The 21,377-nt window shown below is 42.8% G+C and overlaps 1 protein-coding gene across 2 annotated transcripts in view; it reads right to left on the bottom strand.

Annotated features, from left to right (window-relative positions):
• Positions 1-168: 168 nt before the first annotated feature.
• The window catches only part of LOC145407157 (uncharacterized), a 61,373-nt gene continuing 40,164 nt past the window's right edge, over positions 169-21,377 (bottom strand). For both annotated transcript variants that reach the window (XM_080278181.1, XM_080278179.1), the window contains exons 9-13: positions 20,970-21,167; positions 13,835-16,786; positions 11,963-13,220; positions 9,823-10,716; positions 169-4,013 (exon numbers count right to left, since the gene is read on the bottom strand). In XM_080278181.1, the coding sequence (XP_080134307.1) occupies positions 3,781-4,013; positions 9,823-10,716; positions 11,963-13,220; positions 13,835-16,786; positions 20,970-21,167 (5,535 nt within the window). In that variant the 3' untranslated portion in view covers positions 169-3,780. The remainder of the gene's footprint in view (positions 4,014-9,822; positions 10,717-11,962; positions 13,221-13,834; positions 16,787-20,969; positions 21,168-21,377) is intronic.

Genomic DNA, 21,377 nt, shown 5'->3' on the forward strand with positions numbered 1-21,377 from the left:
TAATCTCTGTATAATTAATTGAGGAAGTGAAGAACAGGGTGAGTTTTGTTGGTCATCATCATCTTCAGTGCCTTTTTCCTCCTTTGAACTTTCTGACTGGGGATGGATGTGACAGAACTGCCACCAGGATGCTGTATCCCTACATACCTCTCTCAGTCTCTAAAATGCTTCTCTTCTTTTTCCTCTCTGACAATATGATGTTCCACTCTCTTCTTCCATACCAATTAAGGTCTGCTTCTTCCAACACTAACCTCAGTGTTCCTTTCAGAGATGTTCATCAGCACTCTATGTGCATTCCTTTATTTCATTGGTTAGCAGCTGTAATATGCAGTGACCTGGAGAAGCAGCCTGAAATTAAACAATGAAGGCATGCAGGGTAATAAAACAACCACCAGTGTTCCAAAGCCTCTTCTCTGTTCATCCACAAATATTGTACAGATCAGCAACTCACTTCTTGCGGCTCCTATAACCTACTTTGTACGTATTACCAGTCACGTGTGGAAGACGGCAGGCGGCCCCAATACAAAATACAGTATATACAAAGACAGAGACGTTTCCTGGCTATACAGAGCAGAGGGAGTCGAGGTCCTTAGCGCTTGCTGCCGGTGTCACCGAAATATACAGAGATAAATCGCAAAATGGTACAATGGATAGCCTTGGATAAAACCATAAGAATAATAATCACAACAGGGTACAATGGCATTAGATGAAAACAATACGATAATGATAGCAATGGCATGATAATAATGAATAAAAATTACAGCAATGTAATAACCATAAAATTAAGTGTTACAAATAAATCTAGAATCATTAGTTTACATGGAGCGTTCACTGCCAGTACGCTTTCTTCACCTAATTAACCACTAACCTAACCTACTTCACTAACCTCATATTAACATAAATCTAATGAATGCCGAGAGCTACTTATATTTCTTTAATGACTAGTGTAGTTCATTGTCAGACTCTGCCTTCATTAAGCTATCTTAGGTTCATTTTGCTAAGTATATTAGTGACTGGGTGTACTATATCACTAAATCAAACTAAAACACATAAATTTGTTTTAAGTACCAAATGGGATTTATATAATACTAAATCAATCTGAAACATGGTATGACGCTTAAAACTGTATGTTTCAGTAAAATGAGATTAAGCCTAATTGTTGCTTTAAGCACTCAACTTAAGTCTCCCATCCCCAACTGTGCTTCAAATTTATGTTACTTGTGACCAGTTGAGCTGAATTTTCAATATGGTCACAACTGAACAAACAAACTTCATATACATCCGCATGTTCACTGGCTTTGGACAATTCGTACCACCTCTTCTATACCGATATCATACCTTTACACTTTAGTGTATAGTGGTGATACAATGTATGTTGATAGCTTTAAAATACATAACAGCATACAAGCAAATATCAGGTCAGGCTGAGTAAATCACTTTGGAAGAAATGCTACAACGTTTCCTTTGCCAAGAAGAATATGACTCCTTAACTGTACCCAAGTGGGGGCTGTGTCAGCACCCCAGTCTGGTCAGGGTTTAGGAAGTAGCTTAGCAGAGCAGACATTACCGCAGGCCTTTGCTGCTCAGAGACTCTTGGGACGGAAGAATGAGACTTGAGACACTGGGACTAAAAACACTACAGTAATTTAAGCAACAGTTGAGGAGGAAAGGAGATACAATACATGAATGATTGTAACATGAGAGAGAGGGGGAAACAAAAGTACTTTCAGGATGCCTCGTGGAAAAGAGTCCAGCATACTATAAGAGGATTCCAAAGAAGATAAAATAACATATTGTAAAGGCAAAAGGGACACTGAGGAGAATAACATAGGGGTTCAAGTCACTTCACACACACGCAACGTATTTCTGTTTCTCGGCAGAAAGTGACGGAGGTGTGGCCGTGTTGCCCAATCCCTAAGCGGCAGCACCACAGTTTGGTGTGCCACTGGCCACCTCGCGCCACGCCACACCACACTGGGGTAGCAGCACAGGTTTACTAACCCTTCTTGTTGCACCTTCCCATAGACTCAAATGAGTTACATTTAATTATCAAGTTCAATGTTCCATTCAGGATTACAGTGCTTTGTAAATCGTTAAGTAAAACTTAAGTATTGAGCAAATGTGGAGAGTATTACTACATCATCTTAATCATCACTACAATCCTGTGCTATTTACTGGATATATGTAGCCACATAAATTTATGGAGAATCCAAGAAATACTTAAATATGAGACAGCTAGAGTATTACTACACAAATCTACCAATATAAACTTAAAGACAATGAAACGTGGTACTGAAACTCTACATCTGATGGTGACAATGGAATGTCTAAAGAAAACAAGACTGGCAGTGAACACTCACAAAACAACCTTTTGCATAAATTCATATCTATGCAGAAATAATCCTTACAAAGATTTAGGGATGAGTAAAACACCTGATATGAGCTGCTTCAATCACAGTCGAGATCCATTCCAGGAGGGAAGTTAAGTAGGTCTGTACAAGATTAGATTACCGTACATTCCGTGGGATGGAGTACCGCTTCAAAACTTGTCTCGCTTCAGCACCAAACATTCTAGGTGGCCGGAAAAAGTTCTGGTCTTGAGTGGTTAAAAAATGAAAAAATATGGTGAAAAATACAGTACTATGTTATCTGAGAAAAAGGTAGCATCTGAGGACACTAGTCTATATAGCTGTTATCACTGGTTGGGTGAGGCTTTTTTTCTTTCTTCTCCTTCTTCACTTTCCAAGCCATTGTATCACTGGCCAACTGATCTTATATATTTACAGCAATCAATGGCATCCTCTGTAGTGGACTCTTGTCATCATGCATCTAGCAACATCCTTTTTGATTACATGGCAAATATATGCATTCACACTTATGGCACAGCGTCTGTGGGAATTAAGTTATGCTGCAGGACAGTCAACAAAGTCTACGAGGACGGCACGAGAGGACAGGCCAGCCTACAGTTCCACTACCAATTCACTACTAACACAATGAGCTAACACACTTATCCAAGGGTCAACAATTTTTTTCAATGCTATCCAGAGGTCTAGGATTTTGTCACTGCACTGCACTCATCAATATTCCAATTGTTCTACAGTACAGGGAAAATAAGCCAGTTTCTACCACAAGCCAATCAAACACCTCTTTTGATGCATACCTTGATGTGATGAGATAAATTTCCTGTTGTATAGCTTCTTCAAGGTAACAAAAGAATCCTGAAGTTACTGTAAAAAGATTCTTTCATGAATTTGAGTTGCACGGTTCTAATATGTCACAAGTGTAACAAACTCGCCTGACATTCAGATCATTTCTTGAGCTGAGGAACCGGTTCTTTGCTACTTCTACTGACCAGGACACCACCATATTCACACAATGCCCAGAAATATTCAGTTCTTCCGCTTGTTTCCTGGAGTCTGGTGTTGTGGCCCCAGGCTCATCTGAATATGAACCCACTGGACTGCAGGCTGAAGTTGCTCTTCTTGTGCAGCCCAGCATCCCCTTTTGGAGGATATGGAGGAAATTAACACCACATATACCTTTCAACACCAGACTTTTAACACTCACCTTCACTGCGAGTATTCCATTATGACAGACTCCATGGGTTGTCATCATTCTTGGATTGACTATTTTCTGGATTACTTCAGTCCAATCTGTGCGCATTGATTATGGAAGGCATTTTCTGCTTAAGAAAGCCTTCACAATGCAATTATGCGCACATTCCTGAAGATGAGTCTAGTTTTATATTTACAGTCCACATACTGGGATAGTGTCCGCAGTTCACTGTGGGAGGGAGTTTGCCTGCTTCATATGCGCATTGGCACGCTTTAGTACATGATGGGTCTTGTGCAGCTGCTTGCAGATGGCGCGCTCAACAGTCTCCTTGCGCTGGTTGGCTCGGGACAGCTTTTGGTGGGTCTCTTGCAGCGTCGCCATTGTGGAGGTGAGTCGGGCTGCCAGGTTGTCTCGCTCGCCACGCAGACGCTCGTTCTCTGCACTTAACACGCTGTGACCTGCAATGGGGTCAAGTCAGAAAGGGTTCAAGACAACTGGGGCTGGAAATGAAGAGATGCTATGAAAGTCAAAACTGGTGCACATTAGTAAAAGTGTGGGTGTAATGATTCAGCGGGGGTTGAGTCAGCAAGCAGTCTAAAGGAATGAAGATAAATGGACTAGAATGAAGGTGTGGTCCAAGAGTAAAAAACTGTGTGCATTATGGCATGCTCTGTGCCAGCCAACATGTCCACTGAGCTGCACCCTCTCAGCCACCATATGAGGACTCATGGATGGTTAGTGTTATGTTTATGAATGAATATAAACATTCTATGAACACAGAGCTACAGATTGAGCAACATGGAGAACTGCCATTAGATGTCCAAGGGCCGATGTATGCAAGCATGTTGGAGATTTGAAGCCTTTATAAACAAAAGGAAACAAAACAATGACTGTTTGACATAGAAATGAAAATTACCTTCATGAATTAAAGGTGATTGTCAGACGGTGTGAATTTACAGACGAGTTGACTGGTATGAAGTAGAGGGAGAGAGAGTGTGATGTAATGATTCAAAAGGGTCAGGTCAACAGGCAGCCTAATGGGATCAAGATGAATGGGGCCAGAAATAAAGGTGTGTTGTGAGAGTCAAAACTGGTACACATTAGTAACTGTGTGGTGTAATGATTCTGGTGGGTAGTGCAAAGATGCTGAATTATAATGAATTTATCTGCAGGTGTAGCGTGAGGCTTAAGCATGATGCTGACACTGAAGAATGTGCACAGTACACGGTTAACATGAGGGGTCTCTCCAATGCTGAATAAAATCATTTAGTGTTCCCTTAAATAAAATATGAAGTACAGTACATCCTTAGGCTGAAGGGGTCAAAGGAAACTGTTTCTAATCCCTTCAACCCACGGATCTCCTTAGATGAATAAAATCTTTGGGCACTGGCCATAAATACCAGGCAAATCCTCAAGCTGATGGGGTTAATGGGATACCTGAAGCCAGCAAGCTGTCTGCATAGTAGAAAATTATGTTCGTGCAACAGGAAAGCACTGTTACCAGAACATACTCTGCTGTACAGAATATCTACAAAGCTCTGTTCAAAAAGTAAATGATAATAATGTTATCTGATGCTGAAGCCAAGCAATTTGATACAATGCTTCAAAGTTAATATGAGTAGTTACTGCTTTATGTAATATATGGCAAGTACAGATAGTCTTCATAATAAGTTATTAATATGTTACACAACCTCACTTAGATTCCTTGCAAATGGTATCGATGAATTTGGAACTGTGATAAACAGCTTTTCTAAAATCTAATGTGAACTTGATAACCAAGATTTTTTTTAAAAGGCGATACGATATATGACCTGGACTGGACATGTAAGTTCCATTAGTGGAGGTCCGGTGGTGAAAACATAAGCAAATAATTACTGTGCTGATCTTATTAACTACAATATGATAGGCTTTATGTCTGAGCTGTTGATTAAATAAAAATTATACATGTTCTCTTGTCCATATATACTGCACATGAATGTCAATGTTGAAAAATAAATATTCCTTCAGTGCAATGGGATCTCTCTCTTTTATTCTTCCTGTTTCCAAATGAATATTTAATTAGCTTTGGAACCTTTCTGAGCCAGAGTTTAATTACAGCCTACTTCAATCTATTCACTATTAGGGATCTTTAATTAACAGCCAGAGCATGAGGCTAGTATAATGCACTTCAGATCATGCAAGCCACTGGACACCACCCAACATTCCTGGCAGAATTTACAAGGTGGAAAATCTCCGGCAATCTCCTGTATTTAAACCACAGTGTGTTAGGGCATGGCTGTCTCTAACCTGAAGTTTCTGATACGTTTACTGAGACATATTTTCTTTGTTGACCAAAATCTTAAGGAGAAAACAAGAGTAAATTAAAAAGAAGTCATTTTACTGAAAGCATTAAATTTGAAAAGATAATTTTTTTCGGTATAGAGGACCCTTTTTCAAAATTATACTATGATTACAGTTGAGCAATGTGTAGTACCTTGGGGCTGGAGTCACTAAACAACTTACCAGTACACATACATTTTTTTTTTCCCCCTTGAGAAAATCTGAGTAATGTGACTAAAGCAAAACATCAGACAACAATACAAGCAAGCTGACAAATTTCACCTCAAGTGTGTGGAAACCTGATGGAAAATTGGTGAAAATGTTTGTGACTCCATCCCCAAAATTGCACCTAATAAATTTTGCACGTTTACTGGTCACATTCTAAGTGCTTTTGTAGATATTGTAACACCTCTCCCTTAGCAATTTATCCTGTCTCTTACCCCTCAATATCTACAGTACTTGTATGTTACTGATGCAAACTATGATGACACTAAAGCAACATAACTAACATGAAAGAGAATGTTAAGTGAATGATCCAAAATAAAGTGCTAAGGAAAAGGCACTGCAATGCCCCTTATGTCACACAGAATACGTGCCTAACAGTGACCAAACTGGCTATTTACAGTTGCCTTCCAGTGATGGCCACAAATACAAACATAAAAATTCATGTTGAACAACAAAAACTCAGGTCACTCACCATAGGGGATAACCATCCATCATGCCAGTCCAATACACATAAAAATATTTACAGGTTAAAAGCATTGCAATAAATGTTGTTGTGGGCTCAGGCTGAACTGAATGTCAATTTGGTGGACTGCAGGCTGTAGTTGCCCTTCTTCTGCAGTCCACCATCCTTCTCTTGGGAGTTAGGAGCAAGTTGAGGGATGTGTGTACAAACTGGCAGCAAGGCTGCCCAGCTTTATCAGTGCCACAGCATGATGATGTTTCTCTCCTGCATCATTGCAGGAATAAACAGACAAGATGGCATCGGCAGAGGCCAGTGAAAATAAAATGAAAAGCAAGGGTATGATTGAGCATAAATGATTAAAACAGAAGAAATGCACATACCACTCATATACAGCACTGAAATAAATAAAAGCAAGATTATAAGTGTGTATGGGAAGCAACCAAAACAAGAGTAGAGTATCATGCGTGCCAAACAAACACACTTGAACATTAATCATCCAAAACTTTGCAGATTCATACATTTTTGTGAAATGAGTTTTTATAATATTATGTTGTGCAAACTGGGTTTGGGGTACGCAAGTGTGGTTTACTTTCCACAGTGGGGGGAAGCATGCTTTGAGAACAGTACTTATTTATTCTTGTTCAGGTAGAACTATCTGTATGTGGTAAACTGAAACATTTTCAAGAACATGCTTTGTTGCTAATGTGATACATACCATAATATGCAATGTATAATGCTGCTTAGTGCACATGCAATTCCACAGTTTTATAAGAGTGCTGTATATTCAATAATCCAGAGAAACTGTCTAATGTGAATAATTAGTATTCAAGTGTACTGCAGTGATAAAACCTGACAAGACCAAAGTGCAATAACCAGATGTAAAAAAAAAAAATCAATGACACTATTATTTCTGGACTTGAACCCTTAAACCCTGGCTGATGACACTTCATTTTATTCTAGATACTGTCAGAATTTTGCTTGCCACTGGGTGGCCACTACTGACCCTGGCAGGTATTACTACAAACGTGAAATGTGGCTACAAGTCTGGTAATTAGCTGTACAATTTTCACTCTTAGGCACGGAATATTCAGCCACAAGTACAGTCACTTGGTGATCTGAGTGACAGCACACAGAGTCTAAGTCCAAGATATGATTCTCACATTGTTATAATCTTATTACACATCTTAAAATTCTTTTTTCCCAACAACTGCCAGCAACTGTTGGGAAGTAATCAACTGGTTTCTGGCACTTGGTTTAGCTTCCAGTCCACAGGAAACATCAGCTATACCATGTCCAACCCCAATACAGGGATTCTGTATATTTTATGTTATGGAAAGCTCCTGAGGTTTAGAGGTTAAGGAACATGACTAGACACCTCCTATGAGAGGAGGATTATCGAGATGAACCCACCGTCATACTTACTCAGGCAGCGATGGAGGTGGTGGCCTGTTGCATGAGGGGAGACAAGCTGTCAGATTATGAGGCGGTAGTGAGGGTGGTGAAAGGTAGTGAGTGACAGGTGTGATGATTATGGTGAAAGGAAAGGTGATTTAGTAGTAAATGAGATAATGATGATGCAGATGATTAGCAGTCTCTGAGCTGATGAGACTTACAACATAATCCCCCTTTATTTTGACCTTCTGATGTTCCAAATCTTCATTATTCCATCATATTTTAAAACCTGGAAGTTATATGCATATCACTTTTGTGATATATATGTTTACATGTACTGTAATAAAACAGTGAAACCTAAAATGGTACATAATAAAGTCCAGCAAAATATAAACTGTGGACAGCACTATTGGCCATGTGTTATTATTAGCATTTTGTTCAACACCACTGCTATATTTTGGTGGTATTATTATTTCACTGATCTATCAATGCAATCATAGGCAAAATGAAGGGGAACTACTGAAATGGTGTGGATGATGGTGCAGTAAAATAACAATTATTCACATTATGCCTCCTGTGAGTTATATCACTCTGGATCAAATATTGCAGACACTTGAAACAGTTCAGTAATCTCTGCTTAAAATATGTGATTCAGAGTGATACACAGATGGTAAGTGGATTAGCATTTTACATAAACATCCAAGGACTAGGATGCAATGATCAACAACAATACTTTAGTTGCCTGAAGGCTATTGTATCACTGCAGGATGTTCCTTGTTCATATGGGTTGTGAAGGTCAAGAGAAAGAGCCCCTCGCCTCTTTTAGAACATAAATATATGGCTACCCCTCCTGCTCTATCTCCCCAATCCATTTTTGTTCCAATTCACAATGCACAGGGAATATATGAATAATTTTTCTGCCCCATCCCCAGGAATATGGCAGTTAATTAGCAGAAGTGCATTACACTTCAAGTCATTAACAGAAGTTGAAAGAGATTCTATATAACAGTACCACTGTTATACAGAATAATTTAGGCCAGTATAATGCAGTCTACAGATACTATCAACTGCTTGAATGAATCTATATACTGCAGTGATGTAACCTGGTAATTTAGTTCTGTATACATACTTAACAACTATATATCTAACATAACAGGGAAGGATTTAATGGTAATCTACAGCCAACAAATAAGTAGCATTTATGGCTAAATGGAATGTATAGCAATCAAGTTTTCCGAAGGCAGACCAAATATATCTAGTATGCACACATACATAACTGCACTGTATTAGACAGCAGTTCTAATATTTTATTATGAGAAAAGGAGAACAGGAGGATGATAGGATAAACATCTTAAATGAGTGCACAGTACTGAGTATATTATAATGAGGAAGGAAGAAATACTGAGAAACTTATGACTGAATGATATGAACACAGTACATGCCTTTAACCCCTTCAGTATGATGAGATCTTTCTAGAGTTTATTCTTACAGCTAATGGATGATTTTATTCAGCTTATGAGTGCCACCTGGTAGTTAAAGGGTTAATGAATGCTATACCAAGTCTCAACAGTTCAAAACATCTATCCTCAGCTGAATAAAATCACTGAATGACAGCAAGAATAAAACGTCAATAATCATCATCCTAACAGCTTTTTACCCACCTAAGGATGAGGTGAGACAGGATCAAGAAAGCAAGGAAAAAGAAAACAATAACATGAAATAATAAAATGATTGGATGATGATGATGATGATATCCAAAGGCTGAAGGGGTTAAGGAACTTTAAGTATGAGAAAACAGGGATATACGATGAAGCAGGGAAGAAGATATAAAACAGATGCGAGACATCCAGGTTGCCTCCCATACTCACTAGGCTCCGAGCACAGCTGAGTGGGCAGAGAGGGAGGCGAGTGTGGCACGAGACTGTGGCCGGCAGTGTGATAGTAGCCGGCTGTGGTGATGGCTGCGGTGGTTGTGGTGCCACGTTCAAGACTCGAGAATTGATGATCTGATCCGATGCCCAGATCTGGTGACTCCCCAGAGGTGGTTTCCCCATCGCCATATGCATCGGGGTCACCATAGATATCAAACTCCCTGTCGTCATCATCATGGTTGAGGTTGGGTGCTGAGAGAGCCAGGATTCCCCCACTAGTACCCCTGTCGAGCCTGCAGCTGCGTTTGTTACCAATGGTGGCGGTTGTGGTACTGGTGGTTGTGGTGATGTCGGTGACAGAGATAAGGAGATTCTCTTTATCCTCAGACCAGTGAGAGGAAGATGAGGAGAGGATACGCTTGTTGATGCTCGATTCCCGGTCTTGTTTATTAATGCCTGACTCCCTGTCTCGCATGCTGTGGTTTAATTCCCGATCTCTTTTGCTGAGGTTCAAGTCTTTCTCACGCCTACTGTTTGACTCCCTCCTGCTAATGCTTGTGTCCTTTTCACGCTTATTGCTTCCACTCCTCTCCCACTCTCTCTTGCTGATGCTCAAGTCCCTCTCTCTCCTGTGAACGCTGGTATCTTTCTCGTGTCTACTGGAACTCCAAAGCTGACTGCTCCCAAGTGACCCCGACCTCTCACTGTCCCTTCGGTGGTAGTGTGGGGGTGGAGGAAGGGGAGTGGGGGAGGCTGCAGTGGGAGTAGGGGTTGGGCTGAGGCTTCTTTGGCACCCCCACACGCTGGACCGAGGTGGGGACGACCGAGGGAAGTACTCCAGGCTCGTCACGCTCTCATGTGATGCATCGCTGGCAGCAGGCAACACAACCACTGGAAATAATAAATACAGTGTTAAATTGTTTTTGTCGTGGCTCCATGCCCAACTGAATGTCAACCCAGTGGACTGCATGCTGAAACTGCCCTCCTCCTGCAGCCTACCATCCTTCTTTTGGGGACGCAGGGAGCTGAGGGATATTTGCATTACTGGGCAACTGAGGCACCTGGTTATAATGGTGCCACCATGTGAAGGCATCCCCACTTCAGCACCCAAATAAATAATAATAAATCTAACTTTAATTCCCACTTATAAGACTGGTTGAGGCAAGACCTAGAAACAGACAGAGAAAGCACAAAGCAGAACAATCAAACAACACACACAATGAAACGGACCACAAAATCATTCAAGCCTTTATAATTCTGGCTCCACCTCAAAAGCAAAACCATCTGCATATATAGTGATGCATTTTTCTTTACAGGTGTGCTTTGTATACGCTTGAGGGGTAAAAATATATACATGAACTATACACACATAATTCTACAACTGCAGTATATATTTGCATTCAACCATCTTGCACACACCTGTTAATGAGGATTATCTAAAAATCTTCAAATTTCAAAGCTTGGAATCATGTTACAGTGGAAATTAGTAATCACCTACACAACTGATACCGCAGTGTCTGTGCATCTCATTTACGATGCTTAAGATGAGACTTTCATCATCATCTTACCACTATTTCCTGGATTAAAATGGGTTGGGTAACATCGAGAAACAGAACAAAGAAAGAATAAAGGTTGGATCTTTGTCTCTGACTGACAAAACTAGGCCATTACCATAACCTATTACAAAGTCATAGTTGCATGAAATTTGATGGGCCTTAGTTATATGGAAAGCATGAGTCTCCTTGGTTATTAATCATATCATTTCTTCTGTCTGGCTACAGTACTGTACAAAAGACCACCAATCAAGCTGAAAAGAGTTAGAGATCTTTGTCAATTATATTAAATGTACAACAACAAAAGCCCAGTGAAATGAACCACACAACTGTTCGCTACTCATTCAAGCCTTTGAAATCTCAGTTCCATCTCAGGCAAAATCAACCCACATAATGATTCTTTTACTTTTCAGATGTACTTCACAATGCCTGTTTTGCTTTTTCTTTCCTAATTTCAAGCTCCTACTTTATCCTTTTTGTGTTGTTTACGGTTTATGATGATGATGATAACAATAATGATAATGATTAAATTGAAGATAATGATGAATACAATAAGAAAGCTAGTTGATTGACAAGTAACTCACAATGGTCCGAGTGTGAGGCGGAGGTTGAAGTGGGAGAGTGTACAGCTAGCAAGTCATCCAGGCGTTGCTGCAGTGCCTCCGTTACACGTCTCTCTGCCTCCAGTTCTGTCTGTAGTCTCTCCACTTCTGCCTCCATGTTCCTCCATCTCTCACGCTCTACCTCCAGCCCAGTCTCTGCGCTCTTGCCCCTTTTTCTCTCCATTTCCAGATCCCTTTCCATGGTCTTGCCTTTTTCTCGTTCCATTTCCAGATCCCTCTTCATGCTTACTCCTTTCTCTCTTTCCACCTCCAGATCCCTTTCCATGCTTTTACCCTTCTCTCGCTCCATTTCCAGGTCCCTTTCCATACTCTTGACTTTTTCTCGCTCCATTTCCAGATGCCTCTCCATGCTGATGCCCTTTTCTCTCTCCACCTCCATGCTCACTCCTCTCTCTCGCTGCTCCTCCTCCAAGCGGCCAATCTCCTCCATCAGTTTCCTCCGGTCCTCCTCAAGCTCCTCCTTCTCCACACGCAGCCTCTTCTTGTCCTCCACAAGCTGTTCCTTCTCCACTTCCATCCTCCGCTTGTCCTCCACCTGAGTGGTGAGGCGGGCATGGAGGCGTGCGCGCTCTCCGACCAGCGCCAGGCGTTCTTTGTTCACCTCCAGCAGCCTCCGCTCCTTCTCCTCCAGCCTCTGCCCCTCCTCTGCTGCTTTCCGCTCCCTCTCCACTGCCTCTGCCTCCAGCCTCCTTACCTCATCCTCCAGGGTGGTGATACAGGCTCCCATATGCTTTGCCTCATCCTCTAGTTCCATCTGTCTTGCCTTAGCTGACTCACTTGCTTTGATCAGTTCATGTATCTTGGCATCAGATTTGGCTCTAACTTCCGCTACTTCTGCTCTTGCTTCCTCTTCAACCCGGGTGAATTCAGATTTCAGACGAGTCATTTCGGCCTCAGACACTTTACAGGCTTCAGACTTTACTTCTGCTACTTCAGATTTCAGCTTGGCTGCTTCTGACTTTGCCTCTTCCACTTCAGTTCTCAGTTTCACTGCTTCATTCCTGGCTTCATACACCTCCTTTCTTGCCTCCTCTGCCTTTTCTCTCACCTCATCAGCTTCCCTCTTCACCTCCAATACTTTCATCCTCTCTTCTTCCAGCTTTGTCTTGGTCTCATCTGCCTCCTTTTTGGCCTGCTCTGCCTTAGCCCTGGCCTCCTCAGCCTGCCCTTGCGCTACACTACACCGCTCCCTCGCCTCACGAACCTCCTCTTGTGCTGTCTGCAGGAGTTAAACAAGAAATTACAGAAGAAAATGGGTTGAATTACAAAAAAAAAATAATGATAATAATAACTTTATCCTGAGCCCTGAAAATACGCAGATTTTCTCAATCTTTACAAGAGTTAATGTATGTACAGTGAATGTGTAAAATGCATTTTTCCTTTATGGAACACACAGTATCTCTTTTTAAGAAGTGAACAGGTTAACTAAACAGATCTAGAGGCATAGTTTGGTTCACCAAGAAAATAATGAAGTACCATATCTACATTACTCTAAACAAGACTTGCAAAGTAGCTACAGTAATGCTCTAATAATCACTTAACTATATAACCCTTAGGATATCACAGCAAAAATTGCATTTATTGTTAACAACAGATGATTTTATCCTTCTGAGAAATGCCTGTCCTGCTCAGAGGCTGAATTAATACCACAACAGATGCTTTTATATCAGACATGGTACCCTAACCTCAGGTTCCTGCATTTCAAAGGGGTAATATGGATATGCATGGCCTACTATTTCCTCCATCCACCTGTCTGTCTCTCTCCTTTTTCTAGAAGGTGTAAGAAAATGATAATCTTGTCTTCCGTCTCTCTCTCTCTCTCTCTCTTCTTACCTGTAGTGCAGCTGTGAGGTGGAGGAAGCGGGCCTCTTCATGTGGATGGGCTGAGAGAGCTGCTTCAAGCTGGTCTCTTAGATGGTCATTGTTGGCAATGGCCTCCTCCAATTTGGCACGCAGACCTCGCACCTCTGCCAGTATTGGAGCTGCCAAGACCACCTCTGCCTCCAGTCTTGGGTTGCCAGTTGATGTAGAAGCTGAAGCAGAGGTTAACGTTGCAGTGAAAGTTGGGTCAATAGCTCCAGAAGGTGATGATGTGTCACTGGTAGCTCGGGTGGTGGTGGTGATGGCAGTGGTGGTGTCACTGGCCGCAGCTCTGGTGGAATGAGATGTGTCAGAAGTTGCTGATGTGGCTGTGGCAGTATCAGGCATGGCAACGGTGGTTAAGGGTGTGCTGCCAGAGGAGAGATTGTGAGGCTGGAGGTGGTGTGTGAGAGTGTGGTAAAGGTGCAATTCTGCCCGGAGGGTGTCATTGAGTTGCTCCACTGCCTTGAGCCTGGTTGATACCCGCCGCAGCTCTGCCACATCTGAACGCCGCTTGGTTGGCTTGGCAGAGACTGGAGTAACGGCCACATCATCATGTGGAAGCTCTCCTTCTGACTCTGATGTGAGGGCAGAGGTGCGGGGCTGACGGGGCCGGGGTGTTGGACGGTCAGGTGTGGCAGCCAGGGTGGTGGCATCCAGCCCAATCCTGGCCTGTGACACATTTCTATCTGGCTCACTCCAGGCTTCACTTTCCGAGGGTGATGCCATCCACTGGTCCATTCCTGCCCCAGCCCCACTTTCCCCTGGTGCTTCTTGCTGTAACTGCTGGGCCAAGCGGCCGCTGTGAGCCTTGATGGCAGCATCAGTAGAATACGCACTCTTGATGGCTCCTAAGCTGCTAGGCTCCGAGGCCCTGCCGGGACCTGCCTCAAATTCACTGTCCCGCAGCAGGTGGAGGGGTGGGGGAGGCAGGGGATCGGAGCTGTGGCCAGAGTCCTGGGTGCTGTGGTCTTGCCGGGGACCCTGCGAAGCCAGCTGAGCCATGAGGCGGTCCACAGTACTCCGCAGCTGGCTGATGACTCCTGCCTGCTGTGTCACCTGGTTGGTTCTGTTAGCCAGGCGATTGGTCAGGTCAGACACACTTTCAGCAATGGCATCCAATTCTTGAGTCTTCTGGTCCAGCTGGGTTGTCAAACGAGCTGCAAGGGCCTGGACCACCTTGGCACGATCTTCGTCAAGTCCTAGAGTGATGTTCTGAGATAGTCCTGTTGTGTCTTCAGTGATGTTCATGGTGGTACTGTGAGTGGGACCACATGTGCTGCCTGCTCCAGGCTCCGTGGTGACATCTAAGCCTGACTGGATATCGGTGACATTCATGCTGTGCCTCAGCCCCAGAGTTGTGTCAGTGCCTGGCATCATGGCAGACTCTTCCTGACCACCCCAAGTGGATGTGTCATTGAATAGGGTTGCGAATCCAACTTCCTCTCCTGTTTCCATTCCAATCATGAGGGACTGAGAAAGGGAGCGAGACAGGGCACGAGACTGGTCAAGGGATTGGTGGAGGGCAGCCAGCTGCTCAGGTGGTAAGGCATCAAGTGTTATGAGGCCACGACCTTCTAGGTCAAGGATTGCCTCCAGGAAGTCTGCCAGTTCCTCCAGCCGTGTGCGCAAGAGATCGCATGCAGTGTGCGAGTCTGCCAGCCGCCGCCGCAGTCGTGCTATCTCTGCCTTGTGTTTGCGCACCTGCTCTGCACCTGCTCGCCCCAGTTCCTCACCAACTCGCTGTGCTTCCCCAATCTCTGTTTTTAAAGCTTCTACCTGTGCCTGGCATGCCTGTCCAACAGCTGTGTCTTCTGCTTTCACTTCTGCTTCCTGTATCTTATCAGTCTCTTGCTTCCCATTAATCTCCTGCACCCTCTCTGTTTCTACCTTTTCAGTTTCCTGCTTTGTTGCATCTACCTGCTCTGTGGCTGGGAAAGAACAAGGGTTATTCTCAATGGCAGAGTGGACAGGAGAAGGTATACAATGAACACGGGTAACTTGGGTCACGTCTTCAATGGTGACTGTAGCACAAGTATGGTTGGAGGCAGGGGAAGTGTGGGTAACTGGGGCACTAGGCATAATTGTGGGTTGGTTTGGTGACACAGAATGACTTACAGGTGTGGGGGTGGTGTGGTCAGGTGCAGGAACATGAGGGTCAGTTGTGGATACAGCCAGGGTGGGTGTAGGTGTTGTGATGGCCTGGGTGGGGATATTATGTGTAGGAGCAGGTGTGGCATGTGCAAGTGTGTGGTAGAGTGCTTGTAGAGTGGCTAGCTGGTGAGTGAGGTGAGTGCGTTCTTGTCTCAGTGCCTCAGCTTCTCCTCGAACCCTGCTGACTTCTTGGTAGAGGTGGTGGACAGCCCCAAGACTGTCCCCACTGACTGACACCTGTACTGGCTGTGTCATAGCTATTATATCCACACCACCAGTACCCCCACCTATCCTACTCGTGTCCTGGCTGTCTTGTCCACCCACCCTGTTATCTGCACTGGCCCCTGAGTGTTGGTCGGGAGAGTGGGCAGCAAGGGCAGCCAACTGGTCTTGCAGTCGGTCCACTTGGAGGGCACGGCGGTCCAGTTCCCCGGCAGCGGTTGCCCTTATGTCATCTTCAAGGGCTGCCAGCCGCTGCCTTTTCTGCTCCAACTGTGTACGGGCTTCAGCCAGCTGTGCTTCCAAGCCTTCTGTTTGACCTTTGGCTGCTACCAACTGACTCTCCCGCCCAGCTGCTTCCACCTGTAGCTGCTGAAGCTGAGCTTTAAGAGTATCAGCCTCCTGGGCGTGCTTGTCTCGCTGAGTAGTGAGCACCTCCATTTCGTGGGCCAGGGCTTTAGCTCGCTCCTCAGCCGCTGCCACAGCCGCATCTGCTGCGGCCCTCACTGATACAACCTCATTCTTTCTTGCTTCAACCTCTGCCCACAGTCTCTGTAAAAGGTATAGAAAAATAAAAATTAAAAATAAAACAACATTCGTTACACATACATGTGCATTAATGAGAAAATACACATTACCTTGATGCAAAGAATAATGTGGCACTCCTCTATGAAACTATACCCAAAAAAAAATATATATATATATATATATATATATATATATATATATATATATATATATACCATTAACACTGGGGATTGGAAATGCCTGATGAAAATCTGGCATCAACTACACAGTGGAAGTTATATTTATCACAGTAAATCAATGGAAATGATAATGATTATAAAAAGTCTCATCACTCTGCAGAGACTATAAAGAAAACATCACAGTATTTCTCAGCTTATGTTACAACACAATGTATCCTGCCTTCTAAAAAACACATTTAAATACACAACATGCCCACAACCACCCACACCCACACCCACACAACTCACCTGTTTTGGCTGGTTCACCACAGCAACAACAAAAACAATACTGGAAACAATCACTTTATTGAGACACACAAATACAAGGACAATAAAAACACACACATAAGCAATTTAGTAAAGTACAAAAAATGATTAAAGCGATGGCAGGGAAACTGAGCAAACAAAAAAGGGATGTTAAAAAAGGCAGAAACAAGGATAAACAAAAAATGGATTTAAAAGGACAGACACAAGGATAAGTTATGCTGAAAAATAAACTGTACAATAAGTAAGGGTTAAATTAATCGATGTAAAAAAAAACAAAAATCAAGGAAAGGTTAAAAGAGCGCAGAAGAGCATCCACACAAGACATTTCAGCAGCAAAATTAGCCTCTTCAGCCGATGACTTTTTTTTTCTTTTCCTAGGACCACATTTTATTAAACTTAGGTAAAAAAAAAATGCTCATGTTTAATACTGTATTTGCAGCACAGTGACATTTTTCTTCTTACACATGCTCCCTTATGAGCTTAATTGTTTCCAGTAATTCATCTGTAACTTGAAAATTTTTTAAATTGAAATTCACTAATACTTGAGGCCAAATATGTACATATTACTGGTGAACATGGGTAGAAACTGAAATACTGCTGCTGGACCATGTGCTTCAAGGTACAGTATTTCAGTCATTAATACCACTGTCATTAAAGTCTTGATCTTTACTTTAGATAGTGAATAAAATGGCATGGATTTTAATATAACGTACAATACATCACCAGATACAGTATATGGGGTTAAAAACATAACACACTCAATAGTAAGATATGATTATGTAGAAACCAAGGGCAGTGAATTGTAATGCCATAATAAGAGAATCTGACTGTAAACAAAACAAATACTGCCACCACAAGAACATTTTGTAAGATACGATCCAGTAAGAGCAAATTAAAACTAAACATGCAAAGGACAAGAGATTAAGACAAGCACATACATGACATGCACAAGCTTTAACTCTCTGACTGCTTGGACTGATGCTTGAATTTTGGTGTTTTATTTATACTTCAACCAAACGATCTTCTTCAACTGAGGGAAACATTGGCAGGTGGAGAGTTACCCCTTTCAATCTCGGTTATTTTTATTATTGTTGTTATTATTATTATTATTTTTTTACTCCTGCTACTACCAAATGATCTTACTCAGCTTAGGAGTCTCATATTGAAGGAGTTTATTGAGGATATATCTCACCCCTCCAGCTCAAACACTCTACCCTGTGATAAATAAGATCAGGAGTGGCAAGAATACAGTAAAAAGGACATCCCCAGATTCAGTGGGTTCAACATGATCCTGATAAACCCTCTCGGTGTTGCAGACTCACACAGGTACAGGCAGTGTCGGTCCTCGTTCAAAGTAAGAGATGAATTCTAACCCGTCATAACTTTTGACATACAGACATTTGCTGCTGTAAATTTGGTGAAAATGGCAAATAACCATAGGTATAAATGGAAGAGACAAATTTTCTTTCATTTAATGAGGACTTTATATAGAAAAAAAAGGAGGGGGGTCAAAGAAACCTATGCACAACAAGGATTGCCAATGTACATACATATCATTTTAGCTAACACCATACAATTTTATTCAGTGGAGGAAGAACACTGCAGTCACAGGGTTAACTGAGTTGATACACAGGAATCCTACAAGTCTATTTCCCAATCCCAGCTTGGGGTATACAACAAAACTGATGAACTGAAGACTCAGCTCAAACGTAACAAAAGGGAAACTTAAAACTAGTCATGCAGAGAACACAAGATAAGCAAACAAGCAACATGCAGAAGTCTGAACTACGTTGATGTATAGAAACCATGCATCTCTAGTTGCCATTCTGGGTTTGGGGTAACATACACAAAAATGCTCAACTCAAAATTTCTTAAATACTGTCACATTTTAAATACTGAAGTTTTAGTAGCTCAGCACTTTTACAGTTAACTATGCCCCAAACTGTCATGCTTCATCATAAGGTGCTATTTGTCACTATCAGGTCTGCTGTTTGATGTCACATTTCTGTCTCTATCAGTTACTTTATTTGCCACAATTGTCTGTTACTGTCACTTTGTCAGACACCTGTCAACTAATGCCAAGTACTGTCACCTATCTGTATGTTACTGCCACAACATCAGTTATTTATATTTATGTCATATGTCTGTTAGAAACTGTTAGTCTGTCACTTAACTGTCCCATCTTGTTTATTCTGCCACAGTGTCTGTTACTATCGGTTACTTAGTCACTTTTACCAACATGCAAGAATCAGCACCAGCTCTGTTTATCACTTTAGCCATCTATCCAGCATCATTTATCACTTTCATTATGGCTGATACTCCAGTCTAAGTTGCAAATGCAGGGTTGCAGGAGAAGGCATGTACTGCACAGACTGGGCAGACTGGTGGTGAGGGGTGAGAGTCAAGGGCATGTTCTGGGGAGGGACAGGGGGTGAGGGGGAGCTGACTGAAATGGGGGGTTGGAGGGGGAGGGGAAGATATGAACCATAGTGTGGGGGAATAATCTGAGGTGAGGTTCTGAGGTTTGTGACTCTTCTAAACTGTGGATCCCTGGTTATCTGGTTTGGGTACAGCCTGATGGTGTGTGTTTCGTCCTCTTCCTCATCATCATCTCTTCCCCCTCTTCTGTACAGACCTAAGTCCTCCATCTCTCTGAACAAGAAGTCATCAGTGTTATCAAAAGCACTGGTGTCATCATAACCACCATGATTAAACTGACTCTTACTCTTATTCATTACTTTCCTTGTCCATTCTTTCTCCTTCTCCAGCCATCTTCTTTCCTTCTCTGTTAACTCTCTTTCCCTCTCTCTCTTTTCTCGCTCCCTCTCCTGCCCCTTTTCCCTCCCCTGATCATTGTTACGATACAAAGATATGGTGTTTCTCGCATTTTCAATATTTGCACTAACTCCAGGACTCCATTGGCTATTGTTACTCTTGGTTTCATAATCTTCCTCCCTCTCAACTCTCCATCCCTCTTCTCCTACCCTTTTCTCATAACTGTCATTCTGTTTTGACTGGTTTATTCTCATGCTATTTATTCTCCTTTCTCTTGCATATCTGTCTTGCATTTCCATAAGGATTTCTCTGTCCTCACTCCACTTTCTCTGTCTCCTCCAAAGTCTCTCCTCTTTTTCTGTTACCTCCCTCTCAGCTCTCTCTCTAATATTCAGTTTTTCCTCTTCTCTCACTTCCATGTGTCTTGTCCTCCTCTCATTTTCCTTCCTTTCCTGTTTGCCTCTCACCTCACCCTCCCTATATCTCACTAGATATCTCTCCTCACTGTCTCTCCCCAGTTTCCTCTCCTCCTTGTCCATAACTTGTTTATTTTCTTCCCTGTCCCTCCTTTCCCTATACCTGACTAGATGTCTCTCCTCCTCACTATCTCTCCCTTCCTCTCTTTCTTCCCTATGCCACACCTGATATCCTTCCCCTCCATCCCTCACTTCCTCTCTGCTCCCTTGTCTAATCCCATATCTCTCTTCCCCTTCACAGTCCTTCATCTGTTTCCTCTCCTCCCTGCCTCTTCCCTTCCTATACCTTACTAGATTTCTCTCTTCTCTATCTCTCACTTCCTTTCTTTCCTCCTCTCCATTCTTCACTTTCTCTACACTCCCTTGCCGCACTCCAAACTCTCCACCTTCACTTCCCCTCCACTCCTCCTCATCACAACTGCCCTGCCCCACCCAGCCTCCCATCCTTTGACCCTCAGCCTCCCCACTCACCTCATTCTCCTCCTCGGCCATCTCCTTGACCCCGTCCTCTCCTCCGCTGGTCTCGGCCTCCCACTTGGCCTTGTTCAGCATGTCTAAGGTTTGTTTCAGCTCGGCAACCAGGTCTCGGATCTTTCTCTCCTTGCGTTTGCCTTCTTTCTTCAGGTTTGCTATCTCTTTGTCCCGTGCCTGTACCTCCTCGGCGAATGTCTGAGGGAAGAGGAAAAAGGAAGGATTATAGCATGTGAAATGGAAGAAAATGAAAAGAGAGGAAGGAAAACTAAATCGTGGAAAATGTCCTCCTCCTCCTCATCATCATCACCATCACCCTTCTTCCCACCAAAAGATGAGGTGAGGAAGATTCCAAAAATGGGAAAAGAAAAAGTACTTAAGTGAGAGAACTAACAACGGTGAATCTTG

This window comes from Coenobita brevimanus, chromosome 72 (genome assembly GCF_032717465.1).
Source record: "Coenobita brevimanus isolate Jiangsu-jjx chromosome 72, ASM3271746v2, whole genome shotgun sequence".
Lineage (NCBI taxonomy): Eukaryota > Metazoa > Arthropoda > Malacostraca > Decapoda > Coenobitidae > Coenobita > Coenobita brevimanus.